Here is a 27,739-nt window from a genome sequence, read left to right as displayed (position 1 = left end):
TTAGTCCTGATAAGTCATTATCTTTATAGAAAGATTGACTATCAGTAATCATACATATGCATGTACAGTTATCTTAGCAGTGCAAAGTTTGCTTAGTAACTTAGTGTTCAGAATTTTCCCCAGCCTGTGCTAATTCCACAGATCTATCAAAGAGAATTCGTAACACAAAGCAAAATTAGCTCTTGGAGAGTGACCAGCTCTTATGGTGAAAAGAGGAGAAAACTACAGCTTGAACAACGAAAGCTTGTGGGAAGTGACTAATTCTTGAACAAAGAATTGGGAGAAAAACATGTGTTTTGAGGTAAGATGAGAGAGAGACAGAGACAGAGACAGAGAGACACAGAGAGAGAGAGAGCAGCCTGGATACCCCTCTACCATTGACTTTCACATGCTCACTGACACATGACTTTAAACAAAAGGACTTTTCACCATTCTGTTTCACTGAGGGAACCTTGTCCCCATGGCAATGCACGCAACAATGTGGCATTCAAGGTAACACTCCTCAAACACACACTCACAAACCAAAATGATACTCAGAAGATAACACTGTGATAAAGGACAAACATTGTTGGGACAGGTGAACCGATACTAGGTAAGACTATCTCTCACCTGATAAACAGTTATCACAGCAAAACTGGGATCAAAGGTCTTTGCTCTGTGTGATATTACTGGAGAGGAAATAAATGGGTAATGGCCTGAGAGTGTTTAAAACATCTCATGTAATGATGTATGGAAAAGCAAAAGGAAATTTTCTTTCTTCTAATAAATTTTCCATGTACAAGAACTGGATAAAAAAAAGAGTCTGAATTCTTGTCTGCTTACTTATCTAAGCACTTAACTGGTAGTGAAAACAGTTAGCCCTCATCTTAAAAAGAAAACACAAAGATACACCACCACAAACAGATATTGCCTATACGGCTATAGTCTATTGAGTCTATCCAAGAAGGCTCTTTTCATCTCATGCTTTCTTTTACATATCAACAACAACAGCTGACAACCCTCTCCTTTATGCTACGTTTTATCATTCACGTTCTGTTTTCTCCTCTCTCCCTCCACCAATGTGTTTCTTAACTACTGGGAGACAGCGTGAAGTGGTGTGAGTGTGGTAATGGGGAAGAGAGAGAAAGAGAGAGATGGGAAAGGATGGCAGAGATCCACATGAAACCAGTTTGCAACAGCCAACCTTTTTTTGAAATTTTTCTGTTTCTAAAAAGGAGTGTAAGGGTGCTATTCAAATTTCAGTTCTATAGACAGAAGAACAAGCAAACATAATTATATTTCATTAAAAAATCACTGCTTATGTATTTTTTCAAAGAAAAAAAAAGGGATGATTGCATGAAAAAAGGAAAATAAAAACTGAAATTTATGTTGCGATGTTTCCTGACATGACAGCTCACCATTCTCCATGAGCTGTCTGATGCCCTATCCCAAAATCACGCATACTGAAATGGTGTCTGAATATAAAACAAAGTAAACGAAATGCTTAAGTGGGAAAATACATGTATATAATTATTTGTCTAAATAGGAGGAATATATGACTTCAAAGTGGGACGGATGAAAAGCTTGGTCGTTGCATCTGCTTGTTGTGGTAAAACATGTCTCCACCACACCCCCACCCTACACACAGAGAAAGGCACAGCACAACAGAATGGGAGAGGTAACACTTTCCACAGATCTAATGATTAGGAAACCTGGGGCTTGTCCTTACTGAAATTACAATCAACTGATCAAGTGGTCCATGAAAATGACGGAACCCGCAATGCAGTCTGACCAGTTTACTGCTTATGACTGGGCAACCACCTCTCACACACTATGGTATCTGAAAACTCACCTAAACTCTGTGCAAGTGTAATCCTTGAACTTGAAGAAGGTTCACAAAATGAAGGCTCTGGTTGGGTAATTAGTGCAAGCTTCTGTCAGAAAGATACAATTGTGTAAAAAGCTGATTTTGATTTAATAAAAATCAAAAGCTGGTTTGTCTGAATACTTCAGAGCCTTCTTTCTTCTCTTTGGCTTTTTACACTCATGTTCTCAAGGCTCTGACTTGACTGCTGTCACACTGATGCTAGTGACAGCTTCACCTGAGTAAAGCCAAACCTTCACTGGCAATGAAATCTATCACTACACAGTTAATTTCATGGCTCAGTCACTGTTTTCCTTGGGATGTTTAATTATGGTGACAATGTCTGATGAGGTCAATTATCATGAATGAAAAAAAAGGAGCAAAAAAGAAAAGAAAAAAAGTTCCTGAACATGTCTCATGCTGATACGTAGGAACATATAATTATATGTATATTTTATTATTTTATTTTGTACTTGAGATTATTTGCTGTGCCATAGATTCCTTTTTAAAAAAAATCCTTGACATAGTGACACACCCATCCACGTAATCAATACAAATTATACATTTTTCCTTTTCAATTAACAGGAATGTTACAATTAACAGTAACAACAAATATTGACACAGCTCGTTCCCTATTCCTGCAATGTGGAACTCATTGTTCCTATTCTAAGTTAGTTAGCACAACCACTACAGTGACTTGGGGGAAGGAGGGAAGAAATGGCAGGGGTAGGGAGGGTCGGGGCGAGAGAGAGAGAGAGAGAGAGAGAGAGAGAGAGAGAGGAGAGGAGAGAATAACGGTACAGTATAATAAATGTACACATATACATTTACAATATGTAATACATGCACGGTGATGTACATCCATGTGTGCATAAAAAACACATGCATGCACACAGAAAGCACTGTATATGAGTGCGTATGCAAAGAAAAAACTTGTGCACTTGTACAGTATCCCACCGAAATACTGGAAAGTTTACTGGCCAAGTGACAACACCCATCATGACTGACTTTCACCATGTCTCAGTTTCACACTGCCTTCTTTGGCCTGACTGCTGTGTTGCAAAGACAACAACAGTGGAGAATGTTCTCTCAGGCGGAGAGGGGGGTGTTTGCTTTCAGGGGTCACACAGCCTTGTGGATACCTCCCTCCCTGTCACAACACAGGGACTGTGTATACTGGTCGTCTGTCAGCACCATGTCATAGCACTTCGTCTGTCAGCACCATGTCATAGCACTTCCCGTCCACCTATATCTATCTTTATCTATGATCTGATTTATTTGTTGCTTGATTCATAAAACCCAGCTGTCCACACTGAGCCATTATTAGGGCTGAAAATACTGTGAGGAAGAGAGAGAGAGAGAGAGAGAGAGAGAGAGAGAGAGAGAGAGAGAGAGAGAGAAAAGAAGAAGAAGAGAAAATTAAGCACAAGTAGTCATATTACAAGAAGAAAAAAAAATTCTTTTCCTTTCTTTAAAGCCTTTTCGCCTTTTCCTCTCACTCTCACCCTCCACCCCCATTTTTCTGTTCCCTTCCCAGTTTTGTAAGTCAACATATAATTCCAATGCTTCCTACAGCCGTGCATAGGTTTGTATGCTTGTGCAGTATACTCTTGAGTACACCTCTGTAAGTGTAGTATACTCAGCCACCAGAAAGCACACAAGATTGAAAAGCTCTCATACAAAATATGTTGCACGCCCTAGTCCATTCAACTGTCAAGTCCTTGGCAACCACAGTTAGGTTCACAACACACAGAGACGTACTTTACAAAACCAGTCAAGCAGGCTAGAGAAGTACTGTTCAAAACCAGTGAAGTGTACAGCTTGATGTCTGTCATCGCTCTGTGCTTGTGGGGTGGTGGGAGTATTCTCAGAACCACGGTTTCCAAAAGACTCCCCTTCTTTTTTTGTTTTGATTTTTGTTGCAGGTGTTGATGATGTTGTTACAATGTATAAGCATGCATAAATTTATAACTAATTAATGTGAGCAATGAGTCATAGAATATGACATGCTGATAGAACTGTTGGGAGGACGGACATGGAGGTTGGGAGCAGAGCAAAGTGGCTAAGCCATAAACACATCTTCCTAGCTCATAAACCAAAGTCTAAATGCCCCCCCATCCCCCCAGCACTCCCTCTCAGTCTCAGCCTACCTTTCTTTCTGCCAACCTTCATTTCTCATGCCCTTTGTTGGGGGGAGAGGGGGGGGGGGAAGCTGCTTGTAGTTAACACACATACACACACACACACACACACACACAGAGCTAGTTTAAACATACATGTACAAACATGTCCAGCCTAAATACACACACGGACACCTGTGTTTGGCATGAGCCAAATGATGTTATTTACATCTGTTATAAATACCAAAACACACACATCAAACATTAAACTGGCCTATAGGCCAGTTAGATAATTACAGAAAGACAGCCGGTTTCAATTCAGCAGGTAGCCATAACAATGCATCATGTTTCAGTTAATTATGCAAAATGTAACATCAGGCTGTGATGGTAACATCTGGTTCTACACTTCACAATCTGATCCGGTGGGGCAAGACACACTGACATTGCTGTCTGCTGTACATTATCATGATTATGTAAATTCTTTTTTCTTTTTAAAAAAAAAATTATTATTTTTTATTGTGCTAAACAATTCAGCCAAGCAGCTGCTCAGAGCTTTAACTCTTGTCTCACCTTGGACAGAACTGTTCCAATAAAACATAATGCAATTTCAGTGTTACAACCCTTTCTCTTCGGAAATTTGCATTGTTTAATAACCTTCAAATTGAATCAAGGTCAAGATATACATGGTTTTAATCTATCATTGAACTGTTGAGCCACTCCGCCTAAGTTTAAGAATACAAACCCATGTATCATAATGTCTGTGAGAAATGGCTGCCCCAAAACTCATACCTGCCAAAATAAACCAAGCCCTGAAAACTTACAATACTCATTTACATAAGACAGCCTGTCTCATAATTAAACTCATTTTCTATTTTCTTTACTTTGTTAACTTCATATTGAAGATTGGGGATGGGGGGAAAAAAACGAAAGAAAAAAAGATGGAGGCAAAGTTATCAAAGTTAGTTGTATACATGTGTAATACCCACTTAATCCTACAAAGGAATCAGGAAATTGGGGAGGGGAGGAGGCGGACACTGGAAAGAAGATTATCCTGTAACAAATTGCTGTTCACATGTTGTGACCTTGAACTTTGACCTCTAACCCTGATTTTTTAGCCATTATGGTGGTTACCTATCACTGGACTGTCCGAGATTTTAAGAAGAGGGGTGAGGCATGAAAAATCTGTGCTCCTACATATTTCATTTGATATCTTGTCCTGTTATGTTGTGACCTTGACCTCTGTCTTCAAGACTGTCCCCACCATGACAAATTAATGAGCTATTGTACTTGTACTACAAGTATAAGGTTTTCATATAAAATTAGACCAGCTTTTTCTATGAGAAAGAATAGTCCATGTTGTGACCTTGACCTTCAATTTCAATAGGCATGATGCTGCTGCAATGACCAGTCACTATATTTCCCCCACCTGCTAATCTGCAGACGGCAGACCTCTAATCTTTAATCTTCTATCCCCCTTGAAATGAAATTCCTTTTATTTTCCTGTTTATTTAAAAAATGTTTTGTTTCTATTTCCTACTCCCCCCTACCTCCTTCTTTACTTCTATTATCTTCTTTATTTCTTTTTTTTTTTTTTTTTTTTTTTTTTTACTGCATTATATCTGCACCATTTCAGTGGCATTACTACCAGACTGCTCACTGAGAATCTCCTAAACATCACCACGTCTAGGTTCATATGCTGCTGTCTCAGAGCCAGATGTCTATCAGTATTAGGCCACCGGAAGGCCACACACCTGAGGAGACACTGCACTGCTGGTGAGCCACTTTGGTGGTGTTCAGTAGTGCTTGTTCTTATGCAACACCAGCTGCTGACCCCCCTAATGAGGACAATAATCCCTTGAAGTTGAATAGCATCACTGTGTGATACTGACTGCTTCCCCATCCAACCTTGACCTTTCACCCCTTGATTTATAATTGCACAAGATGTTACACAATGACCTCAATGAAAATTTATCTCATCAACAACCTTGTCTGAAGTCTGTAAAGGTCAAGGTCAAGGTCATTAAGCACCACTCATTCACGTCACAAACTTCACTGGAATGAATTATGGGTTTTGATATTTAGAAATCCAAACTGATAGCACCCATCTCTAGTCAGTCTGTTAAAACTACAATAATGTTCACATGACCCTGATCGTGAATAAACGGCAATATGGAGGCCACAGCAACTGATACTGACAACATATTATTGTATTATCATTTCGTGAATTGTGACAAATGCCAGCTCAGAACCAAAATAAGTTTTATAACTAAGTATCAAATTTTGGTGGCTTTAAAGTTTATAGCACCAGAGAACACAAGCAGAAACCAGCTGTTCCAAGACAGCACCCTTCATTTACACTGTTACACAAGATAACAAAAACATTCTGCAACATTTGGGGTTTGAACACTATAAACTCTCATACACTGACTGAGAATGTAATATCAAACTTACCAATCAGCAACTGATAACAACCCGAATCTCATAACAATGATTCAAGATCATACAATTACCTAACATCACCTCAAGACCACAAACATGTAACCCATGATCACACTAGTGTAAGCCGAAACCTTGAAACACAAACTACGATAAAAGACACAACTAGACAGCTGCTTAAACTGGGTTCAATCAAAAGAGCAGCGCTTCCAGATTTAGGAACAATATACACATGAAAATCTATAGATAGATTACAAAGCATCTATAGACAGTGAATCATCATCATGTCCTTTATTAGAAGAAGACTTTTCTTTTGTCCTCATCTCGTGTTTCTGTAACCTTGTGAGCACAGACACTATCATAATGCACAAGCATCAGAAGAATTGCACCACTGCATCAAGTGCACCATGGATGTATAACTCCATGAAACACTTAAGGCATCAAAAACACACAATAGCAATAACTGATAACACATCACCTGTTCATGTGCTTCAATTTGATATAAATATATATATATATGTGTGTGCGTGTGTGTGTGTGTGTGTGTGTTCAAACTACGGACTTCTGGTAGTGCTGTTACCCTTCAATGTTATTGACAACTGAATGCATTCAGTCTCATGTTATCAAAAGTTCTCATGTTTTCAATAAAAGTAAAACCTGTGAGATATGATTCGGAAAAGGATTAAAAAAATATGCCCATAAAACCAAGAAAAAAAAATCTGATGTGCAGGTCATGAGTCACTTGTCAAGAGTTGAATGAACAGTCCCAAGTCCAACATGCTCAGATCTTGAAACTTGTAAAACTGAACAACTTCCAAACTGAAATAACCTAAGTTATTATGTCAAGGTTGAATCATGAAACATATAATTTAAATCCTGGTAATAAACTCTCCAGAACCTTCTAAGAGCATGCTGATCACTTTAAATAACCACACACCAGCTAGGTAACGCACTTTGTCACTCCCCGCAAGCAAGCGCGTTACACGTTACACGCTCCAAGTCATACACAGGAACTTCCTCTCCTTTCCTTCCTGCCTGTACAAAGGGCCGTCGCTGTAAACTGTACAAGCCTAGGCTTGACTCACCACCCCTCTGCCACAGCCTGTGGCCAATTTGCCCTGTACACCTGACACTCCCTATTTGCTTATCGCCGCCCTGATAAAAAGGAAAAAAACCCTTCTTGGCAGGGAGCCAAGCGAGTTCACCACTCACCCCACACCCCACCCCCCACCCTAGTCACCACTATCCTTACCTCTATGGTACAACTGTCATGGCTGACGCGCCATGGAAGGACGTCATGAGCGGAAAGCCAGCGTGCTTTGTGCTGGAGGAGTGGCCACAACGTTGTCCCAAAAACTTCAGCCCTGTCTGTAGTAAGAGAGGAGAGGAGAGCTGCACAAGCCTTGAGCCTGGAAGCCGCACACCAGTGTACACCTCCCCATCCCCACCCCTACTTCTTCCCCCACCACTCCCTGGCTTCTCTCTTCCGCCTGCCAACCACTAGAAGCCAACCATAAAAAAAACCCAAACACAAACACACCAGGAACGCGCCTCTGGGCCTTGTACAGCGATACAATATTTGCCCCAACGGCTGTATACACCACCACCACTTACCCCTCAAATCACTCTGTACACCCACATGGGAATGTATAAGTAGGAGCAACCCCTCTGTGTACAAGTACACACACACACACACACTTGCTGGGTCGCTTTTGTCACAATCACGTGACACTGAGTGCTTTTCACTGGTCAGAGCAGAAAGGCAGATAAGGAGAAAGGGGGGGAGGGGGTTTCATGCAAACACAGACACACATCACAAGACCCAGCAAACAGAAGTGTGTGTGTGTGTGTGTGAGGGGGTGAGAAGGGTACCAGGGTAGGTGGGTTGGGGGGGGGGGAGAGAAAGAATAGAGGGAAAGAGTAGTTATGTCATGGTGAGGCAGTAGAGCGGTATTGCGTAATACTGTTATGTCTGTTATACAGGCATGGAATTGACTTTCCTACATACAAGACACTGACGTTCAACCTGACAAGCCCTGACACAGCCTCCACTGAAAGTTGATCCGGGAATTATTCAACCCGGTTACGTCCCTGTGCCTGAGGACAATGGAAACAGCTACTCCCCATCTTGGCGTGCCTGCCAACCCTAACCCACGTGTTCCCCAGATAATACACTTCACACTAAGACCCCAAACCCCCACCACCCATTCTCCTTCCCTCTCCCTGTATGCCAAGTACTGCCAAGTTATCTCAGTGTGTAACCAGCCAGCCAGCCACCACCACCCCTGCCCTGTACACACAACACAGTGAGGGAAGAAGAGAAGAGCAAACAGCTGTCAGGGCAGGCAGAGTGTGCGTGCTAGCCTGTCTGGCTAGCCCCGCGCCTAGCACTCACAGTTGTGGCCGCGGGGCGGAGGAAAGCGGCATAGCCAGCCACCACCTCTCTCCCTCCCCCAAACTCGTCAACAGCGAGGATAACGGGGAGGTGGGGGTCGGTTGCCAAGGCGACCGTCATGAATCGATAACGGACGGGAAAGAAGTTGTGCGCTGTGCTGTGCTGTGCTGTGCGCGAGCTAGCATAGGGAGGGGGGATAGTAGGGGGTGGGGAGGAGGTGGGGGCTGGATGTGTAAGGGAGGGCTGCAATGTCACCCGTCTGGGATCGCTGTGCTGTCTTCCCACCACTGCCGATCTTTCACCATGGGGAGGAGAATGAACTGCTGGTGAAGGGTAGTGGTGGTGTTGAGTGGATGGGAAGGGAGGCGCAGAGCCAGCAAAAACGAGGGAGAGGGGAACAGGAGGGTGGGGGTATCAGTCATTCTATGCTGTGCACAGGCGGTGAGCTGGCCAAATGCCAAGGGTGAGACAGCCCTAGCATAAATCACCACCACCTGCCCTTTGCCAACACAGTGAAGGCTGTCTGCAACGGCCTTTTTCCCAATGGTTTAGCGCTGACCCACGCCCAATCTCACTTACCTTTCTGATTGTTTTCAGACAGGAAAATATTCATGCATCGAATTTTAAAAAGTATTCCTGCGTTAAAACGCATTTCATCATTCCACACACACATTCAAACAAGTGAGCTCATGCACTGCAGCACACCACAGACACAACACCGATTCCATCCTGGCGATGTAAGTATCACCTGTTCCACTGTAATAACACTAATCAAACTACTAAATTCCAAACCACAAAAATAATAATAACATTCATCATGGAGCGTCCACACACATGCACACTTAATAGCTGAGCTTTTTATTTGATTTTATTTTGATTTTAAATGTAAGAACTTTTAGTTTGTATATAAGTTACAGTGATGCATATATCTGCCGGGAGCAGCAAAATCTTGCCAGGTAATGAGACATAAATGTGAATATAGTATGGGAATATATATATATATATATATATATATATATATATATGTGTGTGTATATATATGTATGTATGTATGTATTAAAATATATATAATTTATCCAATTCATCATTTTATTTTAAAACATACTCAAGCAATGCATAGAAATGCAACTACGTTTTACACTGTGTGAATGTCTTACACTATCCACATTCTCCAAAGTGGTCGTTTGTCTGTGAATGAAACAACATCTCTTGTATGTGAATTCATAAAGGATAGAGATAATAATAATAATGTACATTTATATAGCGCCCTTGCTCAGGGCGCTTTACATGAAAGAAAAATATTACAAGTTACAAAAATCATTCATGACACTCTTGTTCCAGATGTGAGGAGCAACAAAGAAAAAAGAACGTTCACCACACGTTCTTGTACTGACACGAGGAAGTTTCAAAAGGTAACAGCCAGAGGAAGAGTGGAGATTTCTTGCGGGAGTGTAAACACTAAGATCAGAAAGATAAGTAGGTCCTGCGGAGTGGAAAGCAGAATAGCAGAGACACGCAACTTTGTATTTAATTCTCGCTTCAATGAGGAGCCAATGTAAAGTGCGGAGGTGAGGAGAACTGTGATCAGCACGTGGGACTCTGAGAGTCAGACGGACAGCCTTGTTTTGAAGTTTTTTAATTCGCTGAAGAACACTATGTGGACAGCCTATGAGAAGAGAATCATAGTAGTTGATTCGTGACAGCACAAAAGCAGAAATAAGAGTTTTAGAAGTTTCGACAGAAAGGTACTGACGGATAGAGTTGATGTGATGAAGTTCACAACTGATTAAGCGAATCAGATTTACTACCTGGGCATGCATGCTTAAGTTTGAGTCAAGTATGACTCCAAGGTTCCTTTGGTGATTGGAAAAAAACAAAACAAAAAAAAAACAAACAAAAAAAACAACTGAACTGTGGCATCATCAACCACAAAAGAGGCAGGAAAAGAAGTAGATGTGGACATTCTTGCAGAGGAAATAATTAAAGTTTCAGTTTTGTCATCATTTAACTTTAGTTTGTTGAATGTCATCCAGGATTTAACATAAAGAATACAATCTTGCATTAACAGAATCAGACTGTGTACTTGGTTTGGTTCTGCAGACTTTTGTAGCTGAGTATCATCAGCAAAAGAGTGCTGAAGAACAGAATGGCCAGAAATGACATCAGAAACAGGAACAGTGTACAGAACGAAGAGAACGGGGCCCAGGACAGAGCCTCGTGGCACACCATAGAAGATCAGGGTTGGATGAGACTCTTAAGTTTTTTACAGAGACAACCTGTAAGCAGCTGGATAGGTATGAAGAAAACCAATTCAGAACTGTTGAGTGAATACCAAAAATATGTTCAAGTCTGGAAAAGAGTATACTGCAGTCTATTGTATACATCAAAAGTTAGCAAATATATATCGAAAAGAGGTGAAGGAATCCATACAATTTATTCTGAGAATGATTATGTGCACAGGTATAATGACCGTATAAAGTGAAATACTGACTGGCTGACCAGAATTTAGAATTAAGCACGGGACACGTCTGAAGCACATATCTTAATTTTGCTGAAAGAACTGGACTTGAAAGAACTGGAGTGATCATCGTGTATTATTAGTATTATCACACCCGAAAATGCGTTTGGCGATTTTGTAATGAGTTATCGAAACTGAAAAGTGTTGATGAAGACAGAAGTTTTGAAGCTTTGATTGATCAATATAATGGTGCATATTATGTTTGTAAAACAGTAAAATGCCTATCAATGTGGCTTGCCCAAACAGAATTTCTAAGCACATAATTTTCTGTTTGACAAACACTTGTTTCTGATGGTGAGCAAATATGGGGAATCTGATTGTTATTTACGTACTTGTGGTGATTCCGACCCAGTCTCTTCCCCACACCCCACCACCACCTCCATTTTCGTTTTTGGTGTTGTTTTACAGCAGGAATCTGGCATAAGCCATGAAGGCTTTTCTTGTTTCTTTTTAAGATCATACTGCTGGAGAACTGAACTTTCTGGAGCAGAAAGTTGCACAGGCTGTAATACTCACTGTGCCGAAACGGTCAATCTGCTTAATTTTTATATGAACGATCATGGACTGTAGGACGCTGTGCAGAACAAACTGCTATTCATTCTAAATAATACGCCATATAGTACTGTGAGGGTAATGCTTGGAAACTGAAGAATATCAGCAGGCAACGTTTACGTCATAAGCCTTGTCCAGCTAGCTTATGAAGGAACTTAGACAACCTATGATCTCAGGTTTTAGTGAGATCATAATCACGTGTGAATCATTCACACGTGGTGAAATGTCGGTAGCGGGGGAAAAGACAGCACAGCGATCCTAGATCTTGGGTGATGTGACAGCCCTTCTCGCTTCTTCTTTGTCTGTTTTTATCTATGACTTGTGCTGAACAAATTGTGGCGGAGGGAAACGTGTGGGTAAGTAACTCTTCCGTCATTTCGTCATTTGCGGATTTTTCAAAATCCGTCATATGCATCACACCCATCTTTAATCCAGATTACACGTTTCTTCGGCTTTATTTTGAGTTCTCTAAGCTCGCCAGTTTAAGCCAATAATCAAAGTATATACAACAGTTAATCAATTCTCTGCTGGCCAGAGATGCCATCTCTTGCATATCTTGGTGAAGAGGTTCTGAGCTAGAGAACACTTGAAAGGGTGGGCACTGATATGCAACACACTTTCCTTCCAGGCGAACCTCAGATACTCATACTGTCAAGAAACGTAGTGCGTGAGGATTTGAAAGCAGCTGTCAATGAAATCTACCAGATTTCCCCAGGCTGGTTGAGGAGCCTGATCTGAGTCAACAACTATCTTGAACTTGATCCACGTTACAACGCTGGGAATGTCCTGAGGAAGGTGATGACCATTTGTGGTCTTGAGGATTGGGGCATACACATCGTCACATGTAAAACACTGGTCCTGGGTCTTTTGAAGCTCCGTGATCGCACTCGGAGTTATCTCTTCCTCCAAGGCCACTCCTGTTCTTCACTGCTGGGTGGGTGAGAACTTGGGGAAGGCCTTGACTGGTATCGGGCATCCAACCAGGGGTGGTCACCAAAATCCAGCACCCTACATTGTCGAATTGCTGACCAATTGTCGTACCAATGATGCCAACATCTCGAAAGGCTGCCAGTCTGTAGAAACTGAGCAACTGGAGGTGCTGAATTGGGGTCCCAGTCATTACTGGTGCAAGCATCCGGGCTGGGCTCTATCTTGAGGTGACTCCTACTTTTTACTGGATGGATGTTATGGCCTTTTTGATTGGTAATGCAGGCAGTTCTATTTATGTAGATTCTGTCCACAGCAATACTGCAGAAGGAGGCATGTACGCTGTTTCCAACCTGTCTGTTTCCGCCAAGTGGCCGAGGAAAGTTGTGTTGTACTCCTGAAGAGCGAGGTTTTCAAGGGGGCGGGATTGGGGGAGGTGTGGAAGTGGAAATGGGGTTGAGCTGGGTGGCGAGGGAGGGAGCACGGACCTTAGAGCAGCATACTCACCTGCCTGCCAAGATGGTGTTTAAGTGCTGCATAGCCTCAGCGTCAGCTCCTTATTCAGCTGTTTTTAGTGGAGAAAAAACCCAAACAAAAACAAAACAAAAACAAAACAAACAAACGAAGAAGAAAAAAAAAAGGAAGGTCCTTGCTGCTGTTAGACCTTATATTGTTAAAATTGTCCGCAAAAACAGACCAGCAGTTCCGTCTGGAAGGTATGGCTTTCAAAAAAAATAAACAAGGCACGAGAGAGGAAGTATTTGCTTGCAGTTCCAGTTTGTATGAAGTTGAGAGACAACATCCGTAAGGAAACTGTAACGAGAGAGCAGCCTGACGGGTGAGATGACAATTCATCCATCAGTCCACTTGCAGAAGAGAGCTGTGTCAATGGACAGTTTTCTTCCATGGGGATGACTGCTTCCAGGGAATAACGTTCGACCATTTGCGAGGTCCCCACCCCCCACACACACACCACTCCTGTGTTGCCTCAGAGTCAATGAATCATATGGTGATTGGGACAGGGGCTGGCTGCTGAATAGGTTCATCACAGATGTCGAGCCACTGTAAAATTAATGTGCCATACATGTCTCCTTCAACACTTGTCATGTGTGCCATACATTGGTCCACAAGCCAATGGTGTGTAAATACACTCAGTCCTCCTGGTCATCAGCTGATATGGGAGAAACCTCATCCCTTGTCGATTTCCCCAAATCTCTGGTGTTGGGGCTAAATTGTTGTCTGACACAGACCTGTGGTTCGCCACTGGTTAATTTAAGGGGGAAAATTCTCAGGTTTCCCATGACAACACATGACGATTGTACCAACCTTCCAGTGCCGCATTTATCCCCTTCATGTGCATACACATTCAGGAGATAAATACACGTTACATATACATGTTATAAACACATGCTACAGATCCTGCTATTAATATCAGTATTTGGTGGGTTGTGGAAACATGCACATGTATACCCATCATGCACACACCCGAAACCCGAATATATGTATTTAAGACAAAAACTGTGTGCAACTATCCAAATTTATTTCAACATGATTTTGTTTGTTTGTTGTTGTTATCTTTACACCCTGCCAAGACAGCAATATAATCATGTTCAATACTTCTGGTGCAGCTTGAACATTAAAGCATCTAAAACAGTTTACTCCCCCCCCCCACCCCCCCCAACGACACTAACACCCTCTACACTCTCTCCCTTGTTTCCCATAAGGAACATGTTAAATTTCCCTGAATTTACCATTTATTCTTGTTTCGTGGGCTGCAACTTACATTCATTCACATCAATGGGTGGGCAGGTTTTAACGTGACTGACGGAACATATGCTTTTGCTGATACTTTGTTAAGTTTTCATTTTACCGTTCCATTACTCCTGCATAATTATGGAATTGCACGGGTTCGCCCGATGGGCAGCAGATGACCATAGAGGGACTCAAGGGAAAGAAGCTTTTCATGGCATAAATCCATTCTTTCCCTTAGACTACACACACTTAACAGCAGAAACAGTTGTGGCACACAACAGAATTTCACGACTTTTTTTTCTTAACCAACAAAATGTATGAAACGAACATTTGTACCTCATCCTGCCCCTAGCACAATAATCATTATCAATACGATACCTACTGGAAAATCATTTGCAGAAGATTATCTAAAAAAACACAACTAAGACTGTAATTCTCTTGCGAATAGTCACAGCTATAGTTTCCATGTGATTGTCATGGTCACAGACAACAGACAGCACACGCGAAACAAAAAAAATCACAACGAAGACAGTATGTCTTCCAGTTAAGCTACAAGACAAGCAAAACGTCTGCTACAGAGTCGAAAAGGGAATCGCTGACGCAACCTCGTCGTTCTGTACTTGTGTTCTTGAGTTTGTCTTTTCATAAAGTAAGATTTTAGACGATATACATGTGTACTCAATTAGCCCTGATGATGGCGAAGCTTTTCCCAGCACATCTTAATGTCTGATTCGTTCTAGTTGGGCATAATCATCACCTACCCTGTGCCCACAGCGTTCTTCTGTTGTTTTTAAAAGGAATGGGGGTGGAGGGTTCAAACAAACTTGAATTCCAATCCCAAGGAGTTACGATAGATGCCTCATCCATTACAGTAATTTCACCCACTACTCCTCAACCTTACTGACAAGCGGGAGCGAATAAAGAAAAGCTCTGCCAAATGTAGCGTACACCACATCAAACGCTTCCTGGGGAGACTGCCTGGCTGTTGCTAAAAGCGTTTCTTCCTACATCGCGCTATTATAAGTGAGTGAGTGAGTGAGTGAGTAAATGTGTGTGTGTGTGGGCGGGGGTGGAAAGGATGAGCTGTGGAGAAGGCAGGGAGGGTATGGGAGGGCTAAAGTAGTAAGATTGGCGAGGGGGAAGGGTGTGGTGGGGGAGTGTCATTACTCTGTTGCCAGTTCACTGCCAAGCAGCCATGAAAGGCTCATGCATCACATCACCGCTCTGTTGGCCAATCACAGAACCGACCAATCCGAGAAGTGGTCGCACAATCTCTGCTGTCTAAGCGCAGTTGCCGCCGTCAATATTGATTTTTATCCTTACAATGCCATGGCAACAGTAGCGGACTGCATAAATGCAAGTTCCACATACCGATCCAACTACCAAGGTTATGGCAATTGCCACGCAGTGTGGCAACATAAATAATACAGTCTTCCTCTGCACCAATCACATCAGCACGTTATGTTTTGTTTCTGCATGAAATATTAGATCCCAGTGGCATCTGCAGAATGTTGCCGAGACACTCGAGTACCAAGACACAGTGAACGATGTTGGTTATGCCACATCAATATTCCCAGTTCACGTGAAGCATTTAATAAATCTGAAAACCGGAAGACCGTCGCTACACGATTAACAAACGTTCCACTGATTGTTTTCTGAGCCATGAACATAATGATGAGGAATGATGGTTTAACCTTAAAAAAAAAAAAAAAAAAATCAATGCCAATCAGTTTTAAAAAAAGGAAGAAAAAAAAAAAAGAAAAGAAAAAAAGAAAAGCTAACAGATTACAGTACCCTCACTGTCGTCCCAACCATTTATTATGTCGTTAAGCAAACTGTCCTTCTACGGTAACAACCACTGACCCCATCGTATTCGTATCGTTATAACTCCAACTCTCTCCTCCTCACACACACACACACACACCAATGTCTCCTCTTCTCTATCGTTCCTTTAAATGAATGAGATGACAAACATACTGGAAACCCGCCAGTCTTAAGTGATGGAAAATGGGTCACTGGGAAAAAACAATCGTTCGATGCCAACCAATCAATTGAGTGTCCAGTCTTAAAAACTATTCTCGTGAAGCAGAGGAGTAGCAGACAGACATGTGCTCTCTCTCCCTCTGATCAATCCCGGATTAGACCACGAGAGAGAGAGAGCGAGCTTTCAACTTTGACATGCCAATCTCCAAAACGTAGAGTTTCCATCTCCATGACTTCACAGCCAACGCAGTCAATGTACGCTTCAAAGAAACACGACGAAACTTTTTTTTTTCCTGCTTGCAAGAGTTCTTTGTCTGAGCAACACATCCACTTCCAATAAATGATAAAATCTCACTTGACCAGGGGGGAAAGGAGGGCAGGATGGAAGCCTCCCCTGGTTACACCCGTCCTAAGTGATGGGGCATCATAATCGTGCAACTTCCAACTCCTGCCTCGCTGAATAGCACCATACAATGTCCTTACATATCCCCTTTCCCCAAGACACAAAATTCCGCTCGGCTCCACAATCACAGACAGAAATAGGCACATATATTTGACACAGAGAAGGAGGATGGCGGAGGGGGAGGGGTGGGGGTGGGGGTGGGGCAGGACGGAAGGGGAAGTAATAGAGGGAGAGGGATAGGTGGAGACAGTGGCAGAGAAAAGAGTGGAGCGGATAGAAAGAGAGAGAGAGAGAGAGAGAGAGAGAGAGAGAGTGGGGGGGGGTGGAGGGAGGGAAGTCACACAGAGAGAGAGAGAGAGAGAGAGAGAGAGAGAGAGAGAGAGAGAGATTCACAAGTGACAGGCAAAGGGAAAGAAAATGAGAACAAAGAAGAGACCGATGTCTCAGAAGTTCGAAATACATACTGATACCACCAGCACAATCGTGACACGACAAAGCCATTCCCGCTCTACCACAACCCTCCTCCAACCCACTCCACCACAGGGATGAAAAAACAACAAAGAAAAAAACAAACAGCGAAATAACAAAAAATATATCAACAAGCCGTTTTGAAGCTGAGGATACCCAAAAAAGGCAGTTCATATAACACAAACAAGCCATTCTGAAGCTGAGAATACTGTAACAGCTAGTTCAAACCAGGATGGAACAAGGGTTCAGTTTGGACCCTGCTAAGCACACGACAACTTATAGACAGCAGGCGACAAAATGGCGCAAACAGCACGGTAGCTGGCAGAGTAACAAATTAAATCAATCAGCTGCAAAAAGCAAAGTTTGGAAAGTCAAGAAAAAACAAACAAACAAAAACAATCCCCAAAACACCCTCTTATGGCACACTAATCACCTCCATCCAACTGCTTCCTTTTTGCCTTAATTTTTTTTAATATTTTTTTTATTATCATAATTTTTAAATTTTCGTGTTTTTTCCTCGTCTTTTTCTTTCTTTCTTTCGTTTTTAATTTTAATTTTCAATTTTTCAAGCACGAAGCACTTCATACAGAGTTGCTCACCTGGCAACGGACCAGCAGATGATGGGCTTTTGGGTTCTGATGAAGACCTCTATCAGCTGCGTCAAACATCGAAATCATACGCTGCAGCTTTAAGAGGGGTTCCATACTGATGATCCAGATTGTCTCTGCGATCTGTTCTCCTCTGTGCAACGTTCGGTCTCCAACTCCCCACAGCTGCCAATTTCTTTTTTGCTACAATGTGCTGAACGTCAGTGTTTCCCCTTCACTCAAGAAGAACCCGACAACCAGTCACACCATTAAAATGGCATTAAGTTATTTACCCTGAGATAAACATTTTAAACGATGCCGACACCAACTAAGACCGTGAACTCGGCTTTTCCAGTAATAAAGACAGAAAGCACAGTCCATAAAAAGAACTTAAAATGGAATGCCCCCTCCAAATACCCACATGAGCATCACGGGAAAGAGTCTTGGAATGAACAGACACTTAATAATTACACTTCCCACCTTTCACGTCCCATGGTCCCGATCTTACTGTCAACAGTACAACAACACCCCCACCCGGCAACCCTCTGCCCCCACACCCTCTCTAGGTTTCCAGAGCGGGGCATCCTGTCCCACTTGTTGACAAACAATAACCTAGGCTAGCGTGGTGCCAACGCGATCGTGGGAATGGGAACGGCAAAGACTTACGGGCTAAATTAACGCTGGCGTTTCAGACCCGACGTGAAGCTCTCTGAAAAGTTCTTCTCCTGCGAGAATGCCCTCTCCTGGCATTAAGTTTTCCGGCATGCAGGATGTGTATATATACTGACAGGCCTCTACACTGCGCGAAAATGATTTTCCCTCCACTCGCAATCCGAAGACAACCCGGAGTCTGGAATTCATCACAACAAAGCTTGTCATGTCTGGAGATGTAAATCGCCTGCGGGAGAGGTGCGAGAGAATTTAGGGGGGTGTATTGGGGTGGCTCTCAGATATAACACCATCCCGTTCTGACCAACACATCACGTCCCCTATCTAGCTACCCACCGCTCCACACTTAATCTCTTTTCTACTCCCTCATTTTTATCTAATAACTATTCCCAATCCCATCTCCCCAAATGATTCCATTCCACAGACCCCCTTCAGAAAAAACAAAAAAAAAAAAAAAAACGATGAAAAATCCATGAAGCTTAAAAGAGCAGCATGAGGAGAAAAGCAATTTATTGTTTCCACAAGAAGGATCTCTACCTTTGAAGGAAAAAATAAGTCATCTAAAGAAAAACAGGAAAAAAAAAACAAAACAAAAAAACAACAACAACAAAAAAAACCAAATCAAAAACCAAAAAACTGACCACAATTGAACAAAATCGAGACAGTAAAACTGGTGAGTAAAATCCTTTAGTGCCTTTCCCTATTCACAAGAATGGTCAAAACATTATCAGCGAAAAATCAATGACGTCCACCTATCTGTTTTTATCATTTTCCCATTCACTTTAATCATTCTCAACCTCAGTCTGGAGAGAGAGAAAGAGAGAGAGAGAGAGAGAGGGGGGGGGGAGAGAGAGAGAGAGAGAGAGAGAGAGAGAGAGAGAGAGAGAGAGAGAGAGAGAGAGAGAGGTAAAAAAAAAAGAAAAAGAAAGAAAGAAAGAAACGGAAGAGAGAAGGAAAGAAAGCAAGAATGAGAATAAAAGGGGGTGGGGGAGTAGGGGGGTGGTATAAAGTCTCCTCTTCCATCATGAGTACCACCTGTCATTACTACCAGATCTGCACGCGGGTGAGTGTCAGTTGGTAGTCTTCCTTTCTAAATTGTTTTAGAAGTCCCTGTCAGATATGTTTAGTTTCCCACGGAGTGCCCTTCAGACAGAACGAAACAAGCGTGGTGTTGATTTTTCAACATTAACTTCGTAACTTTTCCCTCAACATAACTGGATGGTTCATTCTTGATTGGGCAGAATTTCCAGTGCTTTTGTTATAAAAACAACAAAAACAAAACTGTGAGGAGATGGAATACAGAGACAGAAGAGAGAGAGAGAGAGAGAGAGAGAGAGAGAGAGAGAGAGAGTGTCTGCGTGTATGTGTGTCTGTACGCGCACGTGTGTTTACGGCATGTCATTGCTGGATTGCATTTTCTTTAAATAACGTAAGTGCATGTCATTATTCATCCAAATGCAAAACTGCACTGCACATAAGAAAAGCCATTCACGTTCACAAGCACAGCTCTTCTCAACACCACTCCATCCACAACAAACAACAGAGGAGGCAATGGCCAGGGTGGGAACAGGGTGGTGGCGGTTGGGGGCCTACTTTCTCCTGCATCGTTGCATCGCTTTTATTGTTTATTTTCCACAGTCAGTATATTGAATAGCTGTAAACAGAATGTGAAAATACATAGAACACCGACAACAACAAAAAAGAGGGGGTTCGGGGTTGGGACTGGAGAAAGAAAGCAATCCTGAAACTCATTCTATCCAAACGAAACGAATCCGACATTCTGAGAGGGTAAATGGAAGTGAAACAGACACGGATGGAGATGGTTTGAGGAGAGGGAGAGCCAAAGTCATCCTGCAAGCCATCTATTTCATCAGAAAATGAATCTGACATTCAGCGGAAAAAAAGGGAGTGAGACGGTGAAAACAGCTATGGGTGAAGGTAGAGCCAGGTTTAGAGAGGGTGGAGGTGTTTGGGGAGAGGTATATGGAAAGGAGGCTGGGAAAGAATGTAATCAAAAAAAGCCATCTCATCAGAAAACGAATCTGGCACTCTGAGAGAAAGGGGAAAGTGAGTGGGGTAAACAGATGAGATGAAGAGAGAGAGAGAGAGAGAGAGAGAGAGAGAGAGAGAGAGAGAGAGAGAGAGAGAGAATCAGCCGATACATTCCAATTCCATTTTATTGGAGAAAAAAGGATCTCCCACTAAAAGTGAGAGAGAGAGAGAGAGAGAGAGAGAGAGAGAGAGAGAGAGAGAGAAAGAGGGAGGGGAAGGGGAAGAGATGCATGGAGGCAGAAAGAAGAGATGAGAAACTAAACCAGCAACAGCAGAATCTGCCACAACGTTCGCAGACGTCAGCATCTGTTTTGTGTACCATTTCTCTCTCTCTCTCTCTCACACACAGAGCTCCAAAAAATCTAAGTGGCTGCACACAGGCAACAATGTCTATAAAACCCGATCCATCCAGGTCCTTTGACTATAGGGGCTTGTCAATGCTACAGCAACCCACAAAGTTCTCTCAGCTGACACGAAACAGTAGACGCAAGTGAGAGCAAAGGCAGACTGATGGCACATGACAGGGCGTACACCACATTCTCCAGGTGATGACACTCCACCCCATCTTAAGACCATTCTAGCAATCCATAATTCACCTCTCCTCTTTTCTTTCATAATATACATATAATGTCCACTGTGAAAACTAACTCATCATTTCTTTCAAAGAGGTCTTGCCCATAGTTTCTTTTGCTTTCCACCCATGTTCTCATCCACCTTTTGTTTTAAAGTGTTATGTGTAATTATATACCCCCCATACAACTTGTTTTGATTCTGCTGGTGTTCACCACTGAGCTGAATAGGATACTGAGCTTGATGGTGTTCATCCACACATCCATAAACCCTCTTCATCCCCCCCACCCCCTCCTGTAAGTACACACAGCCTGGATAATGTTAGTGTCCTTCTCACTTGGCTTAGTCAGTGGGTGGATAGTTGTGGCATGGCAAAGCTGAGAGAGGGATACTTGACCTCTTTCCCCACAGCAGACAGCGAAACCTCTCTCCTCAAACCTTTCTAATAGCTTTGAAACTTTGCCACAGGAAATTTTGTATTTTGTCTTCTGTCTGTTCTGAAAGTAAAATAATAAATAATAATAATGGTATTTATATAGTGCTGAATCTTGTGCATAGACAAATCTAAGCGCTTGAAACTAAATGTTTCATCATGTCCCTGAGTGTTATGATATACATCAATACATGTCTTTCTGACTTATAAAAAAACAAAAGAAAACAAAACATCAAGTCCCTGAATCTTATTATATACATGTCTTTCTGATTTTTTTTTTTTTTTAAATATATAAAAATATTACTAAACAAAAATCACATAGCGACACTCCACCCAGACAGCTAGATCCACTCTAGCAATCTCAGAAGTCTTCACTATCTCTGTTTCCAATGGGTTTGGCACAACGCCACAAGTCTCCAACACTTCTTGTTTTTGTCCTGTCAATGTTCTTTCACCTCACACCATCCCACTCCTCTCTCCAACACACACACACACACACACACACACACACACACACAGAGCCTGGATTCTGTTACCTTTCTCACTGCCCCAGGCCAACAGTAATATACAGCAAAGGAAAAAAGTACTTGACCTCCTTCCATTCAATCACAGCTGAACCTGTCTCAGTAAAACAAATTCAGTATGACAGGAAAAGTCAAATCAAAAGATTACCATCTGGAGTCCTATAAAGTTTGTTTCTTATATGATCTGCCATAGCAATGAAAAGTAATTGTCAATGTTGAAAGTTAACTGTACACACACACACACACACACACTCACACACACACAAAGACAGCAAGAAAACCAAAGGACAAAGGACAGATTGTGTGGGAAAAGAAAACCCTGTAACACAAACAGCTGCCCAGAAAAGTATTTTGAAGCGCAATCAGTAATTCAGAATAATGAAGATGAAGGGTGGGAGTGGGAAGATGTTGGGGGTGGAGGGTGGGGGTATCACAAAGAAAAACGAACCCAGGGTATCCAGTACACAGACAAACAAACACACAGGCAAAGATGAACACAAACCCTGGATACCCTGGGTTTGTGTTTCTGCACCTGTCATTAATAAATCATTTCTCTGTAACCTTTAATTTATGAGTCAAAGGAAGACCAAAGCACCAATGACTTCAAGTTACATGCTTCTGTGTCACTAGAAGTAACAGTCATATCGCTTTTCATACAATGATACACTGAAGAACATTCATGTTTTGATAACTGAGATTATGTCGCAGTTTAATATACATCATTCTGACAGCCAGTTGAGCCCTTTTTCAGTTTTTGGCTGAATGTCTCAGAACAAGCCAAAACAATGTGCTAAAATTGGTTTGCTGCTTTCACCTATTTCACTAAGATTCATTCTGCTGTGGGATGTGAGCAGGAAAATGTGATATGGTGGAACGCTTTTTAAATGCAATGACAGACGGACACAAAACATTAAAAGTGAACAGAACATCTGAATACGGCAGAAACATTTCTTATAGGGTCCCGATAAAATGTTTCTCTTTTTCTTCCTTCACCTTTTCTGTTATTTATCACTGTCTGTTAAATCCTCATACCCCTCAAAAAGCATATCACAATGTTGTACAATAACTAACTCTAAAGACATCATCCTCTAGAACTAAATGAAACCAGCATGTGCAGTATAAGCTCTCAAGAAAACCTCTTGACTCTTAACTTGGTTGGAGTTACCTTTGAGCTCTGAGCGCTTCTCCCAGCAACAGCCCCCCCATCCCCCCAAAAAGAAACACCAAAAAACAAACAAAAAGAAGAAAGAAGAAAAAAACCCTTCCTAGTTTTCCCCAGGTACTGACAAACAGCTGATTCTCTCTTTTTAATTATGTGTGTGTCACTGTGCGTTTGTGTGTGTCCGATGTTATTGTGCTTTTTTGTGTGTGCATGTGTACTACAGGTGAATGTGTATGCATGCATGCATGTGTGCGTGCGTGTACGTGTGTTTCTATCATATATATACACACACACGCACACACACACGCACATAATTATGTATGTAGTTTTTATGTCTTCATACTCCTAAGGGACCTCACTTTCCCTGAGATTTGAATCCATTCAACTTCATGAAAATATTACCTCTGTCCCCGTATATAATGGAGTGACAGATACAGAAACATCCTTATAGATAGACAACCACACTGTGACATGAACACAACAGAGACAAATTAAGAAGGGGTCCAACTCCAAGAATACAAGTCGAACATCACCATCACCATGTATTATGTATTAATTTGCATGTGTGGCAATACAAGTAGATATACATGCATGCTTTTAATCAAGTGAAGGTGGTCTTGTGTCAACGTTTCTTATGTAGGAATCCAGTTTTATCCTCTGAAGTTTCAGTTTCAAGAAGGTGTCCGAGCTTGTGAACAGATCCATATACACTACACCATATCTGCTGTAGACAAATTATCTAAATAAAAGCAGCACACGCCCGACCTTTGCATAAACCCAATGCACAGATCAGGCCTATTGTCATTTGTGTGCTGAATAAACATCCTACACCCATCTGCCCATTTCTTTTTAATGCATTATCTTTTTTTCTGACAAGTTTTATTCCTTTTTGATTATTCTTACCTATCATAGGATGTTTAAAAAATGCTTTCAATAAAATTATCAAAAAAAGACTCACCATCAGATCTACATCAACTGAAAGTCCATGCTGACATCTCTCTCTCTTTCTCTGCGCTGTGTAACAACCTCTATCCTGGTGTAACAACCGCCACACTGATCAAGCCTGCTCACAAACCTGACAAAACAACACCATCCACTGCTTAACGAACTGAAAAAAAAAAAAAAAGCAGTTTTCAGACAGATAAAAAGGCTAATGTTAGCGTAAAAATCAGATGAGGATGAAGTCATCACCAATAGTCATTACCAACATCATCCGTTAAGCAAACTGGGGAAAACATATTGTGACAGAGGATACATAGATAACATTGACTGAAGACAAAAGACCCAAAGCGAAGTCAAAACAGTTTTCCCTGTGACTATTTCCAATAATAATTCAACAAGAATAGCATAAGAATGTGCAAGGGAAGTAAATTAATAACTCTCTGACTTGATTCATGTTTCGGGTCACTCACATTTGTAAGCCAAATAACATAATATCAATACCCAATACAATCACCAGTTGACTGCTGAGCTCTTCCAACACTGTAACAACTTCAAGGACTGTAGTTCTGATGTAAAAATGCAGCTGAGTAGTGCAATCTTGTGAAAAAGGGGCTTACTATAGTACTTTTTAGCTCAGACAAACACAAGGAAACCATTAAGAATCTAAACGGTTTGTTTCTGAGCTCAAATCTGCAAAACTGACCAGAACGCTAATCGAATGTGACACAGCAGCAGCAATGGGGTGATCTTGTACTTTCCAGAGGTGTGAACAAAGGTGGCAGAAAAGCTGACTTGAAGAAGGGAACAACGAACGATAAACAGAATAAAGTTAAATCAACTGCAATATAAAGTATGTTGGTGAGAATGTTGAGTAATAGGAAAGAAGAGATGTAGATTATTCTGTCATTGCTGTCCAGATATTTTAAGGAAATATGAAAAGGATTTCTCCTCCCTAGGTTCTGAAATTACTTATTCACTGGAACTTGTAGAACAACACTGAGATCAGTTTTATACTTTGATCAAGAAACTTTACTTCATTGTCAAAACAGACAAGGACAAAACAACAACAACACCACACACACACACACAGAGGAATACATAACATACACACTAACACAGTTTGTCTCTTATTAACTCCTCTTCAGTGAACAACACTTTGCTATATTAACTGGGTGGCTGTACACAGGCAAAAACACACACAAGAATTTAAAGAAAGAGAACAGTAGGTATATCAGTACTACCACTGAGACACACATGAGCCTGTATCAGTGTATGTATGTGAAAGCATAATCATATCTTTGAGTTAGTGTGCAACATATAATCATTCCTAATTTCTTGGGATAAAATGATACAAATCAGTGCACATCAATATTAAAAAGGAAGGAGATAAAGAAAAGATACTAACAGACTCGTAAACCTTATTTGTAGCTTCATTATTGGGCTACTGGTTCAAATGTGTATTACCCAAATGTGTTACTTCCCATTAGTAACAGTTCCACAGACAAGACGTATACTCAAGTCTCAACAGTCAACTGTAGAACTTTCCTAGTTTGCTGTCGCCAACCACGCTCAAACCTAAAATTCAATTCTTAATATCTATATTTTGTCAGTATAACTATCTGGACAATGAACAGCGCGTTTAGAATTTAACTGGTCAATAAAAGGTAAACTGCAGCATGTCGATTTCTAATCTATAAACAAACAAACTCGGCATGCTCAAGAGTAGCAGCAAATGATGTAACGAGCCTTCAGTGCGTCTGCAAATTATCTGTTCATTTTGTATTCTACGGAAGAACAGATCGACCGAACTATATTATTGCACGGTCACGTGTGTGTCATTTCTGCTACTACGTTTTGTGTATCCAGTGTTAACGCTGATTCAAACAGTACGTGTATTGAATGCTAAGAAACTTACTGTTTTCAGCAGCAGAAGCTTAGGCGGACGCCATCTTGGATGGTACGCTACTCTAACAAAGAGTGGCCTCTCTTTGTTTTGTTTTGTTTTTTCCAGAAAGTTGGCACGCTTGGCCATCGCAATACCAAGATTCTTCTGATTAATATTTATCTGTTTTTTGTCATGGGCAACATATATCTCTCAAGGTGTTAAATTCGGGCTGCTCTGCGTCGCCACAGTGCTGCGTCAAGCGTTTTATTTATTTATTTATTCCATTCTCTTCAGTGCCTGCAAGTGTGTTCAATTTTGTTTCCCAGTAAAGTTTTGTTGTTGTTGATATTGGTGGTGGTAGTGGTGGGTTTTATTTTAAAATACTGATTACTTTTGCCAAGGCAGAACTTTCTTATTTCCTTTAGTTCTTTGAATCGCGCTAAATGCATCACGGCTCGGGCAATATATACATAATTGTGATATATCGTCTCTTCAGTTCCGAAAGATAATACAGTACCCACTCACTTAAGGTCTGATGAGATGGTGGTTGTAAATATTCCCATCCGGTCTCAGGAAGTGAGAACAGAATCCGGAACTCTGGTTCGCCAGGATGTTCCACTGGCGGCTAAGCCTACTGTGACCACTGATGCGGCACTTCCGCCGAGTCCCTAATTCAAGGCTACCACCTCTCATACTGCTCAGTCTCAGGCTCTAAGTCTGTGTGTGTGTGTGTGTGTGTGTTGTTACGTAAGTCTGTCGCACCCGGCGTCCCGCTCAGTTCCCGCCTGTTCATAACGTAATTTTTAAAAAAACCTAAAAAACTTGAACAACGTGACAATAACAACAAAAACACCCTCGCTTCCCTCCTCTTTCTACTTCTTTTTTCTGTTTTGTTCTCCATGCTTTTATTTAAGTCTTAATTGGTGTTCAGGGCATGCATCAATCACGCCGGGTGGAAAACAACAATCAAACCAAACGGCCGTGCAGGCCACCGACAGAGTCACTGAGAAGCTTATCCACAGCTTTTACCCTCAATAAAAAACATTCGAGTTCTGTTCTCTCACTGGCAGTCTTTGACATACCCATGGCATTTTCAACGAAAACACACTGATCGTTGTTAACCTGTTAATTTGAACTATTACCATTTCACGCTTATATATTTTCCGAGTTTCGCGCTGTAATGATTATTGTTCCATTTAGGCTAAGTTATTCCGGCCGCGGTGAAGAGGAATATTGCATCAGTTCCGTTCTTGAGTACTGATGTTTTTCAAGTTTTCCGGATGTATGTCAGTATCTTTATTCATGACTGTGAAATCTGCATGGTAGTAACAACCAATGCCGTTAGAATATCCCCGTCTCAGTCTGTCTCTGTCTCTCTCTTTCCTTCCATTCCTGCTACTGAGTCACGGCTGAACTGCATCCGGATGTTCACATAGCATATGGGTTCAGGCGGGCGACTCAGATTTGATTGTGTATTAATCAGTATCTCACTCTCAATCAGCTCAAAGTGATGATAAA

General features: G+C 41.6%; 1 protein-coding gene across 1 annotated transcript in view; it reads right to left on the bottom strand.

Annotated features, from left to right (window-relative positions):
• Positions 1 to 26,297, bottom strand: part of LOC143296941 (uncharacterized) — a 33,390-nt gene extending 7,093 nt beyond the window's left edge. Inside the window, 3 exon segments of the mRNA XM_076608977.1 lie at positions 22,245 to 22,326; positions 24,353 to 24,469; positions 26,252 to 26,297. Coding sequence (XP_076465092.1) covers positions 22,245 to 22,310 — 66 coding nt within the window. The 5' untranslated portion in view covers positions 22,311 to 22,326; positions 24,353 to 24,469; positions 26,252 to 26,297.
• Between the last annotated feature and the right edge of the window lie 1,442 nt (positions 26,298 to 27,739).

The sequence above is a fragment of the Babylonia areolata genome, chromosome 22 (genome assembly GCF_041734735.1).
Source record: "Babylonia areolata isolate BAREFJ2019XMU chromosome 22, ASM4173473v1, whole genome shotgun sequence".
NCBI lineage: Eukaryota > Metazoa > Mollusca > Gastropoda > Neogastropoda > Buccinidae > Babylonia > Babylonia areolata.
The sequence above is the reverse complement of the archived record's forward strand: the minus strand, read 5'-3'. Positions and strand labels throughout refer to the sequence as shown.